This window comes from Neolamprologus brichardi, chromosome 8 (genome assembly GCF_056152115.1).
Source record: "Neolamprologus brichardi isolate AB-2024 chromosome 8, ASM5615211v1, whole genome shotgun sequence".
In the NCBI taxonomy this organism is placed as follows: domain Eukaryota; kingdom Metazoa; phylum Chordata; class Actinopteri; order Cichliformes; family Cichlidae; genus Neolamprologus; species Neolamprologus brichardi.
Genome location: NC_142111.1, coordinates 14,480,941 through 14,502,153, shown reverse-complemented (window position 1 = coordinate 14,502,153; position 21,213 = coordinate 14,480,941). Strand labels below are relative to the sequence as shown.

Genomic DNA, 21,213 nt, shown 5'->3' with positions numbered 1-21,213 from the left:
GCTGCATAAAAGCTGAGAAAGGATGCATGGAGGTTGATTGCTGCTCAAAATGAGTTAAAACACATTTGCAGCAGTAATCAGCAGGTATAATAAGAGCTATAGTACCAGTAATTGAAGGCACAATGGCGATCCTCTTAAAATGTTGCCTTGTACATTGTCGTTCTGAGAAATAAATGGGCAGATGCCTCAGATTTGGCACAGTGGTTATCTGTAGAATCACTCTTAATCATGACTTCATGATATTGCAAAAATGCAAAACCTTGCTTGCTCTACATTATGAAGAGTGGGAGCACATTCTTTGGTCTGATGAGACCAAAACAGAGGGAGGGGAAAGGAAAAAAGTTAATATCGGATGAACTAGAAGATGTTTTGCTCAAACCTAGCCAGAGCTACCACTGTGAACACATAGTCCTGACACTGAAGAGGTGGGAGTGCGATGATATGGTGCTGCGTGAGTGCAAAGGGTGTTAGAGAGATGACATTTATAGAGGGCATCACGAACATGGTCGACGAGATGACTCCAGGAGCATGGGAGAGGAGGAATATTCCAGCATGATAACGATCCAAAGCACATGGACAGAATTACATAAGAGTTTGTCTAAATGAATAAAATGAAAAGTGTAATCTGTTAAAGTGTTCCTTCTGATGTGTATCCAACAGCACACCTTTGTAGTATTTCAGTGAGAAAGGTAAAGGGACACAACCCCTGCAGCAAAAGTCAGGCTGGGCAAAAAATGTCAAGACAAACGTCCTCCACGCCAAGAAGGATCAAGTCTACCATCATAATATAGCTGGAGAGGCACAATATTGAGAAATGAACAGATTCAGTTATTGAAGCTGTGCAGACTTCTGTTGCTGGTGGTATTTTGTATGATGCAGTCAAACGAAACTGTTAGTTTGGGTTTTGAATAAATCCAAATGTCCCGTTTGAAAGCTTGAAAGTAGTGCAACTGTTGTAAGATGATGCGATTTTGAATCATTTGAATTTGAAGTTGCTGCACAGGGGTGTAGTCACTTCTGCTGTGCACTGTACTCCTGAGTGTCTGAGAGGAGTCAGCAGCTAAAGTAATATGTGACATATAAAGCTGTTGTCAAATCAAAGCTGTTGTGTAATAGCTTTGCTTTTCTTTTCTTTTTTTTTTAAAGCACTTTTGACATTTTTTCTCCCTGGTGATATTTAATGTGCCGAATGACGTCTGGTGACCTTCAACCCCCGTACGACTGGGTTTTTATTTTTGTTGGTTTTTGCACAGTTCGTTAGGTGGTGATAGCGTCTGTCTTGCAAATCCGAAATGCTGCAAACCGAGCCAGTCCCAAATTATTTTTAGGGTCAGAGTCATCCTCATTTAGTGTAACATCACTGACGGCCTCCTCCTCCTCCTCAGCGGCGTTCGTGCCTCTCGGTTGGCTCGCTCCACTCTGTTCCCTCCTTTATTTGCCGTCCCCTCTGACTCCTCGACACCGCCTCGGATATTCACATTCTCACAAGTTTAATTGGTTGTCTGTAAGATGAACCAACTGTGAAGCCTAATCAGTGTGATAATAGGTTTCTTATCTTTAAATTAACACAACAATTTTCACCTTATTTGTGCGCTTCAATTGCATATGTGGCATTCATCAACCTGCTCATTGTGGTCAGTCGCTTAAGAGTGATGACAGTGAAGTTCGAAGTGAACTGCGGACAGTTAAATGCATGTACGTGCGTTGAGAGGCGGAGTGGAGAGATGCTTTAAAAAGGATGGAGCAGTGCAGTCCAGTGAATATTGCCATATGTTCCTCCTCATTACGGGGGCTTTAGAAAGCAACGGGGCTGATAAAACAGAGCAGTTGATGGCGGTCTGTGGATGTTAACAAATTATTTTGCTTGGAAGCACTTCATTTAAAAGTCAGACTGTTTTTTGGCTGATACCACAACATCCTTGTTGTGAAAAAAAACCCCAAAACTGTAGTGGGTTTTAGCAAACTACACAATCTTACAGGAAAACCTGGATGTTTTAAAAAGTGTTGACTTTAAAAGAAAAGCTTGAGACTTTAATTTAACCTCTCTTAGGCTTATTGTAAGTTTGACATCCCTGCCTTAGAGGGAGAAAAAAGCATGGCTGCAAACCCCTTTGACATCATGAGCCACGTACAGTACCAAAGAAACTAGTTTTACTATGCATTAACTACCGACTGTAAACAACTGAAATTTATGTTGTAAATAGTGAAAAAACAAACAAACAATAAAAAACAGGCACTTTTAAAGGGATTTTTAAATCATTTAATTATTTTCACAAGGGTACTTTTGGAAAAATAGCAGGAAAAATAGGGCGCACCTTTGCTGTGGCGCACCCCTGCCCTAAAGTATCAGAGAAACAAGGAGTTGCACTTAATAGCGTCCAAGCAAAAGCCTCCTGTTTTTTTGTAAAAACACTTCTGAATTATGGACAGAATTAAATGTCATGGGACAACCATTTAGTTATTTAGCCTGCGACTGTTGTTACCAGTGTTGGGTAAGTTACTTTAAAATAGAAACTTAGTTACATTACTAGTTACTTCTATTAAAAGTAACTCAGTTACTTCAAGTTACTCGTTACTTTCAAAGTAACTAGTTACTAGGGAAAGTAACTTTGGTTTTACTCAGAATTCTCTTGTTAATGTGTTGCTTCCATAACTTTGCCAGTCTTCTAGCTTGCTTACTTGCCACACGTGCACTGTGCCACCTACCAATAGAAAGGAAAAGATAATGTGCATATTTCCACGAGAGAAATCCCACGCCTGGACCGTCATTGACTGCTGCCATGATTCTAGCCTACGTCACAGTGTCATGTGCGCCTTTTACATCCAACACAAAAACTGCAGTCGTGGTGCTTTGATTGTACTCAGAACTCGGAAATTCTGCCTTCTGAATAGGAAGATGTAGGTAACTCCAGACTGCAGATGAGCTGCATACAGGGCTGGACTGGGACAAAAAATTGGCCCGGGCATTTTGACTAGAGACTGGCCCACCATTATAGGAAAAATCATAAAGCCTTTGAATGAAAACAAACGCTGTTGTGACAGTGATGTTCACTGTTTTGATGGTATATATGCATCAATCTATCAATCGTTTGTTGCAAGATTCAGATAATTATTTTTTAAAAGCTAGATATTTTAAATGAGAATAAGAAAGAAAAGTATTTCTTTGTGCCCACCTCTCCCTGTTAATGCCCTACCTGGCCCCCTGGCAAAACTTTGCTAGATCCGCACCTGCACAGTTACCAGCTGTCAGCTTCATAAAAAAGGATCCTGGTGTTATTTGTCTCTCAGAAACAGTTCATAACTTCCCTTCAACTCATTCATGTCACCTAAAAGGTAAACCTGTTTCTCCATCACCTGTTCAGCTCTGATGATTCAGTAAGGACATCTCCTGGTTTCATCTTCATGTTTCCCTCTCACCAGATAACCAAACCGATATCATGACCAGCAGCTTTTTTGCAGCTGTGGCTCCAGCAAACATCAGCTGATACTAGAAATTAATATTAAATTAATTCTAACAACAGCTGATCAAGCTTAAACGTGCTGCTGTTGTTTGACGTGACATCGGCTGGTTTCCTCTTTCTGGCGCAAAGTGGGCGATAAACAAACAAGAGAGCCGATCAGCTGATCATTGATCAGTTTTCATGATTGAAGTAGAAACGGGAGAGGGAGGGGGGAGAATGAAAGAAGAAGAGGCAGGTGTGCAGCGTAAAGACAGAATAACTCCAGCTTTGTGCCTTTTTCATTGTAGCTGAATTACGGGACAAACTGTTCCTTTTCACCTCAATAAGAAATGCGTAATATTTTCTCTGAATACCAGACGGGACGGTTGGCAACTCTAATAACTTATGAACAAAATAAAGTTCAACATCATTAACGTTATAGCACCCACCCAGCTGTATAGAAATTCCGTCATGCTAGCTAGTACGCAGTACGGAAAAAGTCAGAATAACGAAAATAAACTCCACCTAAACTTGGTTTATATCTGACCCAGATAGACTGCAGGTCATAACTTCTTACCTGAAGTTCAGTTCACACTTGGACCGACGGCCGCCTCGGGTCTCTTTTCCTCCTGCCTCCCCTTTCTCTCCTCCACCTGCTGGCCCCCACCACTTGCTAATGTTACTGAATCTGTGGAAGCTCCGCGATAGCCACCACACGAAGTAACGAGTAACGACCCTATCTAAATCCCAGTAACGACTAACGCGTTCCTGATTTTGGCATAATAACTAGTTACCGTGCTCGTTACTACAATAATAACGTAGTTACTGTAACGCGTTACTTAATAACGCGTTAGTCCCAACACTGGTTGTTACTGTGTTCAACCCCAGCTCTGATTATCACATCTGAATTTTAACTTGGGTCAATAAACCTGGTCCATTTTGAACTTTAAATTTCCTGCTTACTACCTGCAAAACTCTGTCTTATCTGACTTTATTCCACGAGGAGGATTCCCCTTGATCACCGGTTATTCTCAGTTAAAGATTATAATTCTCCAAAATTCAAATAAGAGCTGTTTTTGCTCCAAGGATTTTAAGGGCTTAAACCTGATCACAGACCTCTGTGATCAAGCTGAATGTGAAGTTTTGTGCATGTGTGACTGTGTTACTTCGATAAACAACATTTTTTTTGGGGGGGGGGAGAGGAAAAAGAAATCTAATTAACTTTTACAAACTATCAGATTATTTCCTCTTTGTCAAAAGTAAGAGACTTGATGAGGCGCCAACAGCAGGAGCTAATGCGCTGGCACTTGGCAGACACTGCTTCTGATAAGAGGCATTCTTGCTCTCAATCTGTTCGCACTCTTCTTCATCTTGTTCTCTCCTCTCTGTTTTCTTCGCTGCAGATGTGACTCAGAAAACCGTTACCTTGGCAATCCACTCAGAGGAACCTGTTACTGTGAGTAATTCTCCGCTGGACAGCTACTTGCTGGAGAGACAGCTCATATGCACTCACTCTCACAAACACACACCTTTATTATTCTTGCCGATTCTCTCTCTCTGCCTCTCTCTCTTTCTGTCTCCCCTCTCTTTCTCTCTCTCTCTCTCTCCCCCCTTTCCTTCCACTTCCACTCTTCCGCCCAGGGCAGATGGAGCATTTTAGCACTTTGGCACCAGGGGCGCTTGTTCGGTGACAGAATGACTTGTCGTGAAAATGTCAAGTGCATCAGAGGGAGTGAGTGATTGAGCTAATCAAGGAGACGGAGGAGTAAAAAATTCTCCACTTGTCTACTCACTCAATCACGCACCTACTCATTTATTCATTTAGAAAGTTGACTAAATGATAGATTTTCCTTTCACTTAACAAGTCAAACTATCAGTGTGCGTATATGGAAAAGGAACTCGAATGACACAAAGCTGACACCCAGCGCCGAGTGGTAGCACATCTGTGCCCCCCTTCCTGTGTATACTGTACACGCTGGTGTGTTTGAGCTTTGTGCGTTTATTTGCATGATGTCGTGTCCTTCACGGTGCTGCGGTACTTAGTGATTTGTTATCTGCCTTTCAGCACTCCGCTACTGACAACAGAGCCTTTGCCAAGGTTTTGTCCCTTTTTGAAATGCCACAGCCTGACAACAGGCTCAATGGGGGGAAGACAGGAAACTAAAAGCCTGAAGCTTGTTTTAACCTCTGGACACCACTGGGACTTGTTCTTGAGCTTAGCTGTGCACTATTGTAAACACGGCAGTGCTCACTATCCAAAAGGCCACTGAGCATAGATTAGCACTTTGAACTCATGCGACATTATCCAGCTCCTTTGCAGTGCGTGTTAGTTTGTAGTTTGTAATTGAAAAATGCAGACCTAAATATATCTCCCAAAGCCTTCTGTGGCTTTAATGCCATTTTACTATTACTATTCAGTTTTTTGTTTTTAATCATAAGTCAGATCTTCAGGACGCTTATTTAAGCCTATAAAGAAATACTTTTTTTTCTGTGGCTTTACAGGACATCTCAGACTCTGGCCAGTAAATTATGTAATTTATATGCCAAAAAATAGCTCCTGAAAATTCGATCTTAGTACTCATGCCCCTGCAGTCCCCCAGGGAAAAAGTAAACAGCTGTGGTACAAATTTGAAAGGATACATTTATTAATAAAATATTTGATGCATGTATCTCCTTTTCAAAAAAACACCATCATTTAGCATTACTAGTGAAGTCATTTGTGGCAGTTCATTAATAATAAAAACTTCATTAATCTCTGGTGAAGATTATTTACTCTCAGGGTCAGGTTAATCTGTTAGTTCCATGCTTGATTGCAGCAATCAGATTTTAGCCTCTAGCCTGTGGTGGTAAAGCTACATCTGCCAGCTAAGTTCTTGATGAAGCTGTCATCTACGTATGATGTACGGGACATGGGACAACATCTGAGTAATTTCTTTCCTGTCTGGTTTTCTAAACAGACAATCTCCTGATTGACTACCAGTTCACCTTCAGTCTCATCCAGGAAGATGATAATCACTACACTGCCATAAACTTCATGGCCTCGCCTGAGCAGGTAACTTCTTCAAGAAGAGTTTTCAGTGAGTCATCGGGAACGATGTTAGAGTTAACATGAACGCAGCGCTCTGAGGCACTCACATTTAATTATGCTGGTTACTGGTCAGTTGTTTTTGATAATTAGAAACATTGAGCCTGACATTGCTGTAAAAACGATTGTAATGTAAATTGTAAATTGTGCAGTATTTAGAGGATTTCATTAATGGATTTATGTTTTTCATCTAAAGCAAACCAAGAATTTGGAAATGTCCATAAATGCGTCAAATAACTTCAACCTGAACATCACGTGGTCGGTTGGATCAACAGGTACTTTTTTTTCCTTTTTTTTTTTTTTTACTTGAAATGTTTCTGGTGAGTTATTAGTCCCAGTCATTTTAGTATCCATCCTTTTTTAGCCATTATATCTGATATTCAAGGTTGGAGGTGGCTGAAACTTATCCCCTCTGGCAAAGAGAAAAAGATGGGGTACCCTGGACTGGTCGCAACTATAATGCATGGCTAACACAGCAAGGCAGAAAACCATTCACACTTTTTGGCCAATTTAGAATCACAAATTAACCCAACATGCATGTTTTTGAAGTACAAGAGTACCCAGAGAGAAGCCATGTAGGCACAAGGAGAACAGACATAAGCAAGATTAGTAGTAGTGAGTTTGTCTCTCCTGTTCCAACTTCTTTGTCAGCACTTGGCCACAAAGGTCACAAATAGTATTAGGTATTCTCAGCAAAAGTTATATGTTTCGTGAAGTCACGAACCAAGAAAAAAAAAGTATCTTTCAGGGTTTTTTCCCGTTATTTTTGTGATTTGCTAGCAGAGGACATAAATGAATAGACTGGGCCTCAGGTGGATATTTGGATGTTATAAAAACGTCCAACAAAACATCTATAAAACTTTCTCAGCATTCAAAGGTCACCAAAGCCAATATTCAAACTGACAACAATTTGTTGCTTATTTTTATCCACATGGACTCAGGCTGATTAGATGTCCTCTATTTATTCTGAAGTCTGTGACATAAAAGGTTCCTATTGTTCCCACATTCACAGCATTAAATTAAATAATGACTAAGATGCTTTCTAATTGAACCTAATTACAAAACAAACCCCTTGTTTAATCAGTTTCATTCATTTTTGAAAAAAAAAAATATAATAACAAATGTGATTAATCCCATACAATCAGTGCTTTAAAAATAATAATAAAAATAAATGTATATACAGTATAATGTCTGTGTGTGTGTAACATTATGATATAAATATTAAAGTAATGATTTAGTCAGTCAATATAAGAGATATAACAGGAACAACAACGCACCTTCTCTTGTTAGTGTGTACCGTGTCACTGTTGAGTGGATATTATAGGTTCCCTGAGGAAAGACACCCAAGGACACTGCAGTCGTCCAGTGCCACTGTTTATCTCTGGCCTCCCCTCCTCTCAAGTCATCTGCCGCTTTCTCCTGTCCACACGGCACTGACATTTTCTAGCCACTAAGACACGTTAACCTCCGGCGCGCCTCGCCACCACCTTAACCTTTTTGGAGTAGCGTTATTAATATTTGAAGTTGGGTCCCCTTTCTCTGCTAAGATATTGTGTCTCAGAAGGAACGGGACCCTCTTCACAATCGACGAGCGCGCGAAGCGCCTTTGGGTGGGGGAAGGAGAAGGGAGGGGAGGGGTGATTTCAATTAAGATAAACGTGCTCACGTAGCCACAGTCAAGCTGTCATTTTCACTGCTTTTGTTTCAGAGCCGTGGTTTGGAATGTCAATGTTGAGAACCCACTGACATGAGGAAGAATAAGAAATGACTTGGAACGTTTAGATAGATGGAAGATAGAGTTTTAAGAGTTTTAGTCCAGAATGTGTTTATATATTGATTTCATTAGGGATATCAAGAAGTTTGTATACACAAGACACAGAAAATTTACGGTTTAGTGTTTAGCATACAGAATTTCATTTAAGGCACATTGCATCATCCTGTTTTAACATGTTAAGATGCCACTCAGAGAAAAGCTAAAAGTGGACACAAGCAAGAACTGATTCTTAACAATAGTGGATCTGAGCAGGCCAAATGCAGACTTCATCTTCTATAGTTACATTAGGGCAAATTGTAGGTCTCAAACGACTTAATGTCCCTCTTTTAGGCTTTTCAACCACATCTAGAAATATTTCAAACATTTCTGTTTTACATAAATAACAATGAGTGTGTTAGATGTTTATATTCTGAACATAAACTCTTTAACTCTACAGCTGGAACAATCTCTGGAGAGGAGGTGCCCATCGTGTCCAAAACAAACATCAAGGAATATAGAGACAGTTTCTCATGCGAGAAGTTCACCTTCAGAAGCAACCCTAACATTACTTTTTATGTCTACGTCAGTAACTTCTCATGGCCCATCAAGATCCAGGTAAGAACTGCGTGTGTGACCTTGGACTGACTTATGAGAAGCGGATAAGACAGTGAGCTAATCCTCTCTTATGTGCTGTGACTGTTTTCAAAATGCTAAAATCACACGTGAATACAGTATGTATGAATAAATCTATAAAAGAATTAACACAAAAAGAGCAGGAGCAGCCATCTTTGCACATGCAGAGCTCCATTGTCACTCTGGGTGATTTCGAGTGCACTCGATTGTAATTACACCTTCAGTGAATGTGTGTTCTTAGGTGCACAGCTGCTTTTTAGCAGGCAAAGGCAAAAAGCATTGTTACAAATTTGTACCCCTCTCTCTGAATGGATCCAATTGAGGCTTTGATTGGTGGACCGCTTGAAAATACAATACTGAAAGATGTGAAGTCCATTTGCTTTTATCTACTTGCTGGAAAACAAAAAGGTCTAGTGTAAAGGGATGGGGGATGGGCAGGGTTTCTTTGTAAGGAAAGCTTGCCCATGGACAGCACACACGAGGAGTGTTCTTTGACATTTTAGGGATTATAAATGTTGCTTAACATTTTCATTCTATAAATTGTAACTAAGCCTTAGAAACGCTCTCTCTGGAATATGCTAAGCTTGATATAAAGTACATTAGTACTAAAATATGAAAGGTGTCACTTGTACAAACCCATAGAATTAACACCCGAATCTGCTGTCACCATGCAATTTAATACAACGAGATAACAATTGTCCCCCCCCAAATATCACACAATATCCATTTTCCTAATTAGTCCACTCCCAAATATTGATTTTTATATTTCGTCCTACAATTTCACGCGGTAAATGAATGGAACACCTTGGAGTAATAATATCTTTGGGGTCAATCCATCTTTGGAGGGGGCCTGGTAATAGTTTTCTATTAGATTTTCCAGCCAACAGTCGCTTATTTATTATGGACTAGCCCGGGCTGTACAGCAAATAGCTTCTGTAACAGGATAAGGTCTCTCTTTCGTTGCTTGTCTTCATGATGCATGGATGAGAATGGAGACCTGGATGCGATAAGACAGGATTTCTTCTTATGAGGGTTTGTATGTAAGGCCCAAACACATAAACAGATTTAAATATAGACTTGGATCGTAAAGAGCAGCTTTCATGGAGGGAAAATGTTGCCACCTAATCGTATCGTCAGCATGTTCCTCCATGTAATAAAAGGCCAATTGTAATAGAAGAATGTTCTCAGATGATGAAATTGATTGGCTGAGATGGATGAATTGAAACTGAATTAACCCTACACATATTGCTTTGACCTCATATCGTGTGAAAAACAACTTTCTAAGCACTAAATAGACATGTCCAATTTACTTAAAAGCCAGCTAACATCTGTGCACAGTGTGCTTTGTGAGTCATGTTAGCCATGTCAGTAAGCATCTTATTTCAGATCAGTGATTCTCATTTTCTACTTAATAGGGTTGGAAAAAGTCAAAGGTGGCAGAGGTTTGGGGGGTAGATTAAGTTGTCATTAAAGAAAATTAGCCCCGTGACTCTGTTATACTATATGATCATTAACCCCTTTCTGTTTCCTGTGATATTGACATAGCCAAATATTTAGCTAACCACTACATTTCAATACAATCTAGACATATCTACACTAATAAATCAACGTGTAGGTTCAGCCACGCATCTTCTTCTTCTTCTTTTTTTTGGAAGACCAGATTAATTTGATTGTTAAATTAGCATTCAACGCAACAGATGTGACGCACGTAATCCACCTCTAAAAGCACAATTTGTGCCCCCGTTACCCAAACCAATGTGTTGCCAACCAGGGGCTCCAGATGACATTGTGTGTGTTTGTCTAAATGCTTTCAGGCTACAGTGCTTTCAAAACATCTACAGTAGATAATGACTTGTCACAATGATGTGGCCTGTTATATGTGATTTAGCTGCCAGGACTGTGCGTAATCTCTCTTTTAATGAAGATGAAACATGTTTCTGATGAAGCGTCATTCACTGCCATGTTGCCTTTTGGATACGTCGGCTATGGTAGAGAGAGATTGTGTTATTGCTGAGATCTGAGATCAATGGGTTAAATTTCAAAAATATCAGCATTGCGAGTTATTTTTATTTATTTTAATTTATGCATCTGAAAAGAAAAATGCTATTAAAAATATTGAACATTAACCTTAAGGCACAATTACAAATTTAGGTTAAATTATACATTACAAATCTTAAAATTATAATGCATATCCATGTGTTTTCTCTCATAGTAAGTCATTGCTTATCGTCTTCTTTCCATCCACTAGATCGCCTTCTCCCAGCACGGTGGCATTATGGATCTCGTCCAGTTCTTTGTTACATTTTTCAGGTAAGTGTATAAAACATTTATTTATTCCTAAACATGAACTCAGTCATTTCTTTTAGTCACAAAGCCTTGAGACTGATTCACAACAACCTGGCAACCGCTTGTCGCTCGGAAGCCAGTTGTCAATTGCCAGCAACTTTCACCAACCGCTTGTGAAAAAGTCATTCTACCACTACAAATCGTGGTTATGACAGCGTCACCGACTGGTTTCTAGGCCTGTGAGACTGAAGCCTGGTGTTACGTTGAGATGGTTCAGTCTATGAAAAACAGGTTAAATAAATAAGTGTATATAATAAGAAAAAGCTGTTGTTTAAATTTTATTTTATTTTTTTTTATTGTTTATTTTATTTTCACTTGCTGAATACGGGACAGTGTTTAAAAAATTATTGAAACCCAATTAGTTTTGCTTTTCAGATATGTATGTTTCACTTGGTGAACGACTGTGTGAGCAAATAAGAGTTGAGCAATAATGTTTCCTAGCATAAAGAAAACTAATATTGAATGATATTGAATGATGGTGAAAGAACCAGTAATGCCAAATTATATATTTTAAGGTTGCCGTGACATGCATTAAACATCTTTTGTAGGAAAGTCCTCCTTTGTTCGGGTTGCCAGGCCACAACCTGGTATATATTAGCAGCAACAGAGCAGCAGGCTCAGTGAAAAGAGCCTTGGTTTTAAACTTGCCCTCCGCAGCCCACACCTGTCAGTCACTAAAAGCATCTGAGACATTATAAAATGAACTACACCACGAAATGGGCCTGACTGCATCTAAAAGCATTTCACTTTAAAACTACAGAAACTGGTCTTCTCAAATGTTACACAACACAAACTTTTTAAAAACTTTCTAATGGAAAAAAAATGTTTTAAAGGATAAATTTTATACTTGTGTTCGGTTTTATTTAATTTTTGCAATACATCCCTACTATTTGGAAACAGGGCTGTAAGTGTTCTCCAGTCAGGAAACCTTATCCACTATATCGTCACTCTCAGCTCTTCTCTCCTGGGCCTTACTGAGTTATGTGAGCCTGTTAGGTCAGTTTTGCTAACCGAATACATGTAAATGCTTCTTGTGTCTTCAAGGTAGCAATTTTCCTTTTTCAAGTGCCAAATGAACTGCCAGTTACAATTTAAGTAGGGCACATTTCTATGAAAGTGCCATCTAAATAGAAGGTGTGGGCGATCAAGATATGAGGACTGTTAATGATTTTTCGTCCAGAGAGCTGCGATGAAAGTCTTTCATTGAAATGTTTAAAAGGAGTAAATTGGGCTGTCTCAAAGGTACATCAAAGTCTGAATAAGTTAAGAAGATGTGAGTATAATTGCAAAATTTATACTGTAAGTTATCCTAAATATTGCTATCTTTGAAGATGTTCCCCACAGCCATACGTGTGGTTTCTGGTTACTGACCTTATAGCAAGAGTTGTTTTCTGTGTATAGGCGTTTATTTTTTGAACTTGTGCTGCCCAGAGTAGCTAAATGGACTAAAATGCTATGTGTGTAGGTGTCACGAAGGGAATAGAAGATCATCTTTGCCCAAGGCACCTGCCCATCATTACACAACCCACAATAACTTTCCCGTAAAGCTGTCACACAAACAGTGATCCTCTGCTTCAAGCGTATCACGTTACAGTTCAATAGCCAATTTCAGGAATCGTTGGAAAGAAAAAGAGAGGCTGATAGTTTAGTTTGTCTAAAATATATTACACATGAAAAACAGTTTTGAACAGGTTCACAACATGGACACAACGCAGCTACAGTTTGGTCCTTCTTTTTGTTGTTTCAGTATTTTAAAAACTGTTTATGCTTTAAGTATTTCTACGATTCAGGATTTATTTCCATTGTTAGAGAGGTGATAATAATTCTCATAATGTCTACATCGTCGTTCTGTTGTCCAGTTTTTACTGACCCATGAAAAAGAAAAAATAGCCTTGATGCAGTGACAAACAGCTTGTTTTTTTTTTCTGAAGAGGGATGAAATCCGCAGGAAACACAATCAGCTTGATGACAAAATGTCAAATCACCCCACAGGGTTTCTAGGCCTCCTTGTATAAGAGGTAGAGGGCGAAGAAATGACAGCACGACTCTTCTTCAACTATGTTTATTCAGTGTTTACTTTACCTTTTCCACTGCAAGCCTTTTGACACCTAGTATTTTTCCATTATTTCCATATTTCTTCTTCATCTGAATTCATAAACAAAATCTGTGTACTTCACTTGTCTAAGTTGTAATCTAGTTAGCGTGATTACGCTTTGTGTTCTACAGCCAAAAATCTGTCTGGTCATTTCTGCCACATGAAAATCCCATTCAGACACTCACAACCCCTTTTTCTGCCGCTCACTGTTATCTTCAAAGGTGTCTAAGATGGCTCAAGTACTTCTAAAAGAATGAAACGGTTTCAAAGCTTAAAATACATTTCATGTGTGACCGTGATATTTGAAGCAGAGTTTCACTTCAGTCAACGCTTAAATTTCACTTTACTTATTTTTTTTCCTTTTCCTGTTATCACTTTCTTCAAACATCCTGGCCAATGGGTCTAGCGGGTGTGGTAATCTCAAATTTACACACAAAACAAATTAACCCACGATGTTGCAGCTAGTTTTGTATCTATGGTGAAATGTGCTTATTGGATCAGACTTCCTGTTGTAGAAATGTAGCATATCAAGTCAACATCTTACTGTTCCTATTGCAGCATTTCAAATCAAAACAGCATCGCCTTTATTCCTGTGCTTTAACACAGGTTTAATTTCAGTGATTAGAGAATAGCTAGAAGGAAATGTGAAAATATTTACCCTTATTTGTTTCAAGTGGATTAAATGTTCAAATTTCAGATTGTTCAAAGTAATTGAAGTAATTGATTAAATCAAATGTAAGCCAACACTAATACTTTCCACGAGCTTGCTTAGGTAAAATCACCATTTGGCACATGTTCTTAATTAAAACAAAGCAAAAAAAAATCAAAAATGTCTTTTTAGCAGATAATAATCTTTACATTCTCATCTGTCACATGGATAATGAAGTGGAAGCTCTCAATCAGTCATATTTTTCTATCCCGGTAGAGCTCGGACCTTGCTGAATTTCCCTTGACTAATGTGCTGTCGGATTATTAATTGAAGTAATCAGCCAAAATATTCAGTCTACTGAGAAATGAATATTCCGCCTCTTCAAATCATCTTCCCTGTTTTGTTAGCAGGAAACTTTGACATTTTGAGTCTGTCCTGTCTTGATCACTGATAATGTCAGGAGTTTAATCATGTCAAAGCTACGTACTTGTACTGTAAGAAAAGCTCGCAAAATTGAGCTCATTGTTTTGCAGAATTGCTGGAAGTTGCACGGCCGCTTAGATTAGCATAAAAGGGCTAATGTGGCTTTGTCCAAACATGATAAAGCTTACTAATTAATAAATGATATGCCCTTTGTTTAGATACAAAAAATAAACAATACGACAAGTTGTGAGGTGTTGCGCAGAGCTGGTACTTGAAGGATTGCCTACTCCTTTGACCCAAAGAGAGATTATGCTTTCAACAAGCTTGCAAGTAAAAATATAATCTGCCAGTTTTTTCTTGTGTCTGTGTGTGTGTTCCCCCCCCTCCCCCTAATGCACTTTGACAATTCTACACAGTCTTTCAAACTGAAAGCAAAAACTTTCAGCTAAATTAAAAACAGCATGTCCTCGGTCACGGTGACATTCATTCAGGTTGTTTGCAACCAAAAAGGAGCTCTACTGTAGCTAAAGACTTTAAATGATTTCATATGGGACTACCTTAACCCTGTCCTGGCAGACGTTGCAGATTTGCAACAGTTAAGAATTAACAACCTGATTACCCCACATACATATTTTATGAGTTTTGTTTTACTCAGAAGTACCACTGCAGGACTTGGTTGTGCATTAGCAACAAAAAACTAAATTCGGGTCTGAGAGGGTTAATGTTGCATATGAAAAAATATAATATTTTGCTGATATTGTTTCCTCTCTTTCAAAACAGTTGCTTTCTGTCACTACTCCTGGTGGCAGCGGTGGTGTGGAAGATCAAACAAACCTGCTGGGCTTCTAGACGACGAGAGGTAAATCGATAAAACACACCGTGCTTGCATAAATACACCTGACTTTAACAAATTGTGAATATGCGCAGCCGGTTGTTTATGCAAAAGCATTTGGCGTTTTAAGGAACGTGGGATGACAATCACTGCATGTTGTTACAGCTTCTGTTCCAAATACACACAGCCCCTCTCTTCTCAGAGGCAGTCTGACTTCTGCTCTTTAGTGAAATCAAAAGGAAAGAGGGCAGCATTTGTTCCTTCTCTTTAAGACGGTGTCTGAAATCAGATTTCAAGAGTTGTATGGGAGTTGGCAAGGCTGTAGTACCCACAGAGTGGAGAGTTGAGATCTGTCACTGTGTTATTTGTAAAATCAGGAGTTCGAGCTTAACTCGGATGATAACTGTGGTTAAAGGACTGCTTTCAGACTGGTAGATTGTGGTTTGATTACATTTTTTAATGCTTATAGTTCTGACCATTTCTTCATATTTTGCTAGGGAAAATATATATACACATTATATATGGCAAAATGAGAGTGGGCACAATTCTAAAGAGTTGATATAACCACCTTCTTGTAATTTCTGTAAGTAATCTATGGGAATAGCTCGACAGATTTCTTTGAGGATATGCCAGAGTTCTTTGGATGTCGACTGGCTTTTGTTCTGTGAGAGCAGATTTTCAGTCCAGTTCTTGTGTAATTTGAGAGATCTCAAGCCTTGTTTGCCTTTGTTAAAAATGGCTTCTTTAAAGCCACCCCTCCACTTCTGAGGTGGTTTTAGAAAAATACTACTTTATACCAGCTAAACTGGCATTTTATGACTTTGGCATTTACATAGAGAAAACTAAAGAAATTGGAGGAGATTTTCTTTTTCTTTTTTTTTTTTGCAACATGCTGCTAGTAAGAAAGTGTCTAAAGATATAAAGATACAATTTTAAAATTGCTTTGCTAAATTGTGTGTTACACGTGGATAGAAAATTGACTCATCCCTTCTGATTGCTCAGGTGTCACCATTAGGCTGATGATGGTACAGGGCAGGCTGTAAGGTTCTCAGCATGATGTTTAGAACTCCTTTTAGAGGGCTTTAGGCTGACTATTTGATTATTTTGTCAGAAATACATATGATTAACAGTAAAGATGATAATTGTGATAAATTGTGAATTTAAGTTTAATGGCCCAGTGGAAAGAAGAACGAGAAAGGAGAAAGTGCAGATACTGTGAATGACCAAAGGAAAAGGTGGATATGAATCATTAAAATTCAGCATTGGAAAGATAGGGCTGAAAAAGACGGGGAAGAAGAAGGATTATAGATGAGATGATTGTCAGTGGAAATTATAAGAGAGGGTTAGAAGGAAGGATACTGTGGAGGAAATTTAGGGAAAAGGCAAATATATGCAAATTCATCTCACTGCCCTTAACCCGAACTGTATCGGCTGGTTTCTGGTTTCTATCAGAGTAACCGACATTTCCATCTCCTCAGTGAATCCATACATTCTCCTGGATGCTGTTTGGTACTCAATAGCAGGAGTTTTCATTTGGTGCGTATCCAGCCTTTATGACATGTGGGCTACTAATAAATCTCTCACAATTTATATCCCCATCGGGGATGACATTGATAATTATGGGATCTGAATTTTATATTCTCTAATTGATATATGAAAATAAACAAGAATGATAGCTGCCGTGAGTTCGAATCATGCCTATCCAAAGAATTAAAGTCAATAAAAAATTAATGCGAGCAGATGGCTCATGGCATTAAAATTCTGCTCACTTTTCTGTTTGCTCATCTGTTTTGTCACTGTCCTTCAGGCATCCGATCAAAACAAATGCATAGTTAAATAAAAACCCCTATATCTTAATTTCTCTGGGTTAAAAGTTTTGTTGTGGCTAAAAGAACGTGTACACATACATATATATATATACATGTATATATATATGTATATATATATATACATGTATATATAGTTCATATTATTTATTGCTCTGTATTTGAAGGCACACCTGCTGGAGTTTCTTGTTGATATGTCATTATAGAACTTCTTAGATTATACAGAGTGAAAACTTGCACTAGTTAGAAAAGATGAGGCTTTGATTTCTAGTGCACAGTTTTATAAATATGTGAAAAACAGTAGCTCAAGGTTTCCCTTATGTTCTTTTCAGAAGCCCTACTTTTAAAGAAACATTTTAAGGAGAAGCAGTGTCGGTAACCTTTTCCTGAAAGCTGTAACAGCCTGGAGGGTGTTATTCAGCGCTGTAATGGGTGCTTCAGCTGTGCAAGTAGTTTTTAACTACTTCTTATGTGGCGGTTCTCATGAGCACTCTTCCACAATACCTAAGAGATTGTTACAGAAACAGTAAAGGTCTTTTTTATGTGCTATCTGAGTAAAAAAGTTTCATATATCAAGTAGGACTTCTAGTGCATTATTTTTCTGAGTGCTTGTATGTTTTTGAAGCTATAAGCTCAAACCACTAATTTTCATCTTCACATCTCATGCTGCTATTACTGTAGTAATAGCAGCATGAGCTATTACCATAATTTTTATTGATTTTGATTACATTAAAAACGTTTCAGCTGGGAAAAGGATCCAACGTTTCTGTGAGTGACCTTCAGCTTACATCTTCAAGTTATTTTATAACTGACTTGCCCATGCACCCTCTGCCTAGATACTTTCATTCAGTTTGGACATTCATATGGAGAGCTTGCTGGATTAGGTGCAGTTCTTAAACCAACTAAGTTTATAACTTGTAAAGTTGTCCCAGTACTGGCTTGCTATCCTCAGGACTGTCTCGGTAACGAAACAAAATTAATAATTAATCCTACAATAATACATATAGCAAAAAACCCAACAATCATATGGCCCCCTATGAGCAAGCACTTTGGTGACAGTGGGAAGGAAAAACTCCCTTTTAACAGGAAGAAACCGCCAACAGAACCAGGCTCAGGGAGGGGCGGGTTTCTTTTGTACAATTGTACATTGCCTTCTCACATTTGAAAAGTGTTTCATAACCTGTTTATTATCTTTTTAATGTTTGCCATCATAAATGCCAATATTACAGAATAAGTCAGAAGGAAAGACATGAGACAATCAGGAGTGTTTAGGAAATGTTGAAAAAGCTTAAAAGATTTGGAGCAAAATAGTCTGAAGATTGGAATACATGATTGATGGCGTATTATCAGAGGATGCTAAACAACAAGTTCCTATTTCTATTGGAGGAAGCTGAGGGCGTCTAAGCTACAGTTAATTAAGAAATCCTCCAGCAGGTGCAAGGATGACTTCATGGAGTTATGCTCTTCTCACAGTGGGAGGGTGAAAGGATGGATTGGAGTTGGACCATAATCAGTCCTAAGAGGAAATAAAAAGTTATATTGCTTTCTTTTCCCCTTTTTTTCTGTTGCCTGCTTTAAAGGCAATTACACAAAATCACTTTCATTTCCTAGAGAGGACACTCTTGGGTTTGCTCATTTTACACAGCCAATTCTGGACATTAAACATATTATTCTCCATTAGGCTTCAGTGAGCACATTTATAGGTACAAGATTTAATGATTAAGTTAATATTTATTTCAGGGTAAATACATTGTGTTTGCTAGTTGAACATGTAAGGTCAAACAGCTTCTTTTTTTTTTTTTACTTGAGTCCTGTGCCCACCAATTTACCTGGAGAAAAGGTGATTCAAAAGATTATAAGAGTGTCACTTTCTTTCTCATCAGCTACACATTGATTCAATAATTTTTAAAATAACTCTGTTACTGTAGATTTGATGGATTATTTTCTAATCCACCAGTTTTGTCCTTATTTTTCACTGTTACTCAGATAATTATCCAGTGCCAAGCGAGTGGTAGAAAACAGAATGTCTGATTTACTACACTGCTTGTAATACTAGCTATTTGATGTTGTGTAGTAACCAAAGTAAAGTTATAACTACTTTCAGTGTTGAAACGGTACCAAGTCTCCTGTAGTGTTAGGTTAACCGACTCAGTTCTGTCAGTGTTGTCTCATTGGTGAGCTGATTTGGCTCTTTTGTAAACACTATGTCCAGTTAATTTGAAAGAATTGGTGCACAGCCTCAGCACTTACAAGACTTGTCCAAATACAAGATGGGAGGATTTGGTCTGCGGGACCATTTAAGCCTCAATCTGACATAAGGGCATGCAATGAATGAGTCCTAATGAGGCTTTCAGGAATGGCAGAGACAATAATGAGATTCTGATTAGGCCAAGTGGCATATGGATGTCTGATACTTGGTATTGGCTTTTTGATGTGTTACTGTATTACTCCTTCTGGACTGTGTTAGATCGAAAAGGCAATAGTTTTATATGATATTTATATTTGTGGGGGGTTTTTTGTCTCAGGATAAAATTTGACAAGAGTATTTCTATATATCCAAGCAATCATTGTCATAATAATAAGGACATAATTGTAAAAAGAATAGCTGTGAATGGAGGATACCCAACACCCAATGATTCAATAATAAACAAGAGTATTCCACGAGCCTTTAAATGGAGAATATGTAATTCCTTCTGTTAAGTTAATTTTACAAAGCTGATCGTTAACTACACTAAAAGAATAATTGAATAAGGGGTTTCTTTTTGTGTGGACTTGAAAGGATGTGGTTTCAAAGTGACAGCTTTTATATTTGAATAATTTTAGTTGAAGGTAGGTGACAAGACTTGGATCCTGAGTGGGGAAAAAGGGAGGAAGACAACAGCTGTAAATGCCACAGAAGAGGACAAGGGCTGACCTCTTTGAAGCTACCTGTGGGGGGAACAGAAGGGAGGGAGTGTTGACATTTCACGAGACTGCAACACAAAGATGATACACACACAAGCACATGAATTTATCTAATGCAGCTCCTCTCTTTATCGCTCTCACACGCAGAGACATGCTTCGCAACATATGTAAATACAGATGGTTGTATAGAGCAGTGTTTTCTTGTGCTATTGTTGGTGAAAGGACCATTATTATTACATTATCGTGGCCTTCATAACTACTGATGGGCAGATCTGATGGCGCGATAATTGTCGTGTCAGCTGAAGACAAGCAAGTGAGGAATGTAAAAGTTAAGCGCAAAGGCTTGTGGTACATTTTTATTTCAGTATATGTGTTTTTGTCTTGGGACTCCAACTATTGGATGTATTGAGTTTGTACAGTCAGGCTCATTCTTCTATTGTTTTCAGTCTCATTATCACAGCTTTGATTAAGCAAGGTGCATATAAACACAATTTGAACATTCCGCAATAATCGAATATTCCGCGATCACCATTTTCCAAACTGGAAGTGTCTGTTGGTGTAATGTGTAGATTCTTTTGTCCATAAAGTTACAGTATCTCCCTAATGGGGGCATTTTATAGTTATTTATTTTGGTTGTTCGGAAGACCACATGACCATCAATTTCTTGCAAATGCGTAGACGTGCGTTCACAGAAAACGCACTCAAGTTATTGCCAACACATCATCTACACAAACCAGGAAATGGAATCAAAACAGCTGCTTGTGTGTGATGTTCACAGCTGTTCATTTTCCTGTCTGAATTTGAGTGTACTTCAGGTCTTGGCCAGAATGAGCCAAACCAAGCCCTTTGTGTGTGTGTGTGTGTGTGCGTGTGTGTGTGTGTGTGTGCAGATGTGCTGTAGGCACTTTCACATAAAAGACCCCTGAGTTTAAAGGCTGATCGGCATATGCGTGTTTATTGCAAGTGATCACAATAACATTCACTTTAATTTTTCTTGCAAAGAACGTAAACAAATACTCCATTGGCAAGGCAAAAACATGGCATTCCAAAGAGGACTCCATGCATTTGATTGCCTAGCACCTAAATACACATCCTGCTTTTTCATACGGGCACCAAGAGCCTTAAGTATCACCCAAAATAGCCACTTCAACAACACCCATTTGGATTGCCTGATTTATTATTGTGCTCTCATTGACAGAAGTGAAAGGAACACATTACTAACCACAT

At 38.6% G+C, this 21,213-nt stretch overlaps 1 protein-coding gene across 1 annotated transcript in view; it reads left to right on the top strand.

The window, feature by feature from the left end:
• atrnl1b (attractin like 1b) overlaps positions 1–21,213 on the top strand; it is a 73,843-nt gene that overhangs the window by 36,009 nt on the left and 16,621 nt on the right. Inside the window, exons 21-26 of the mRNA XM_006791232.3 lie at positions 4,844–4,896; positions 6,398–6,492; positions 6,722–6,800; positions 8,736–8,893; positions 11,160–11,221; positions 15,205–15,283. Coding sequence (XP_006791295.1) covers positions 4,844–4,896; positions 6,398–6,492; positions 6,722–6,800; positions 8,736–8,893; positions 11,160–11,221; positions 15,205–15,283 — 526 coding nt within the window. The remainder of the gene's footprint in view (positions 1–4,843; positions 4,897–6,397; positions 6,493–6,721; positions 6,801–8,735; positions 8,894–11,159; positions 11,222–15,204; positions 15,284–21,213) is intronic.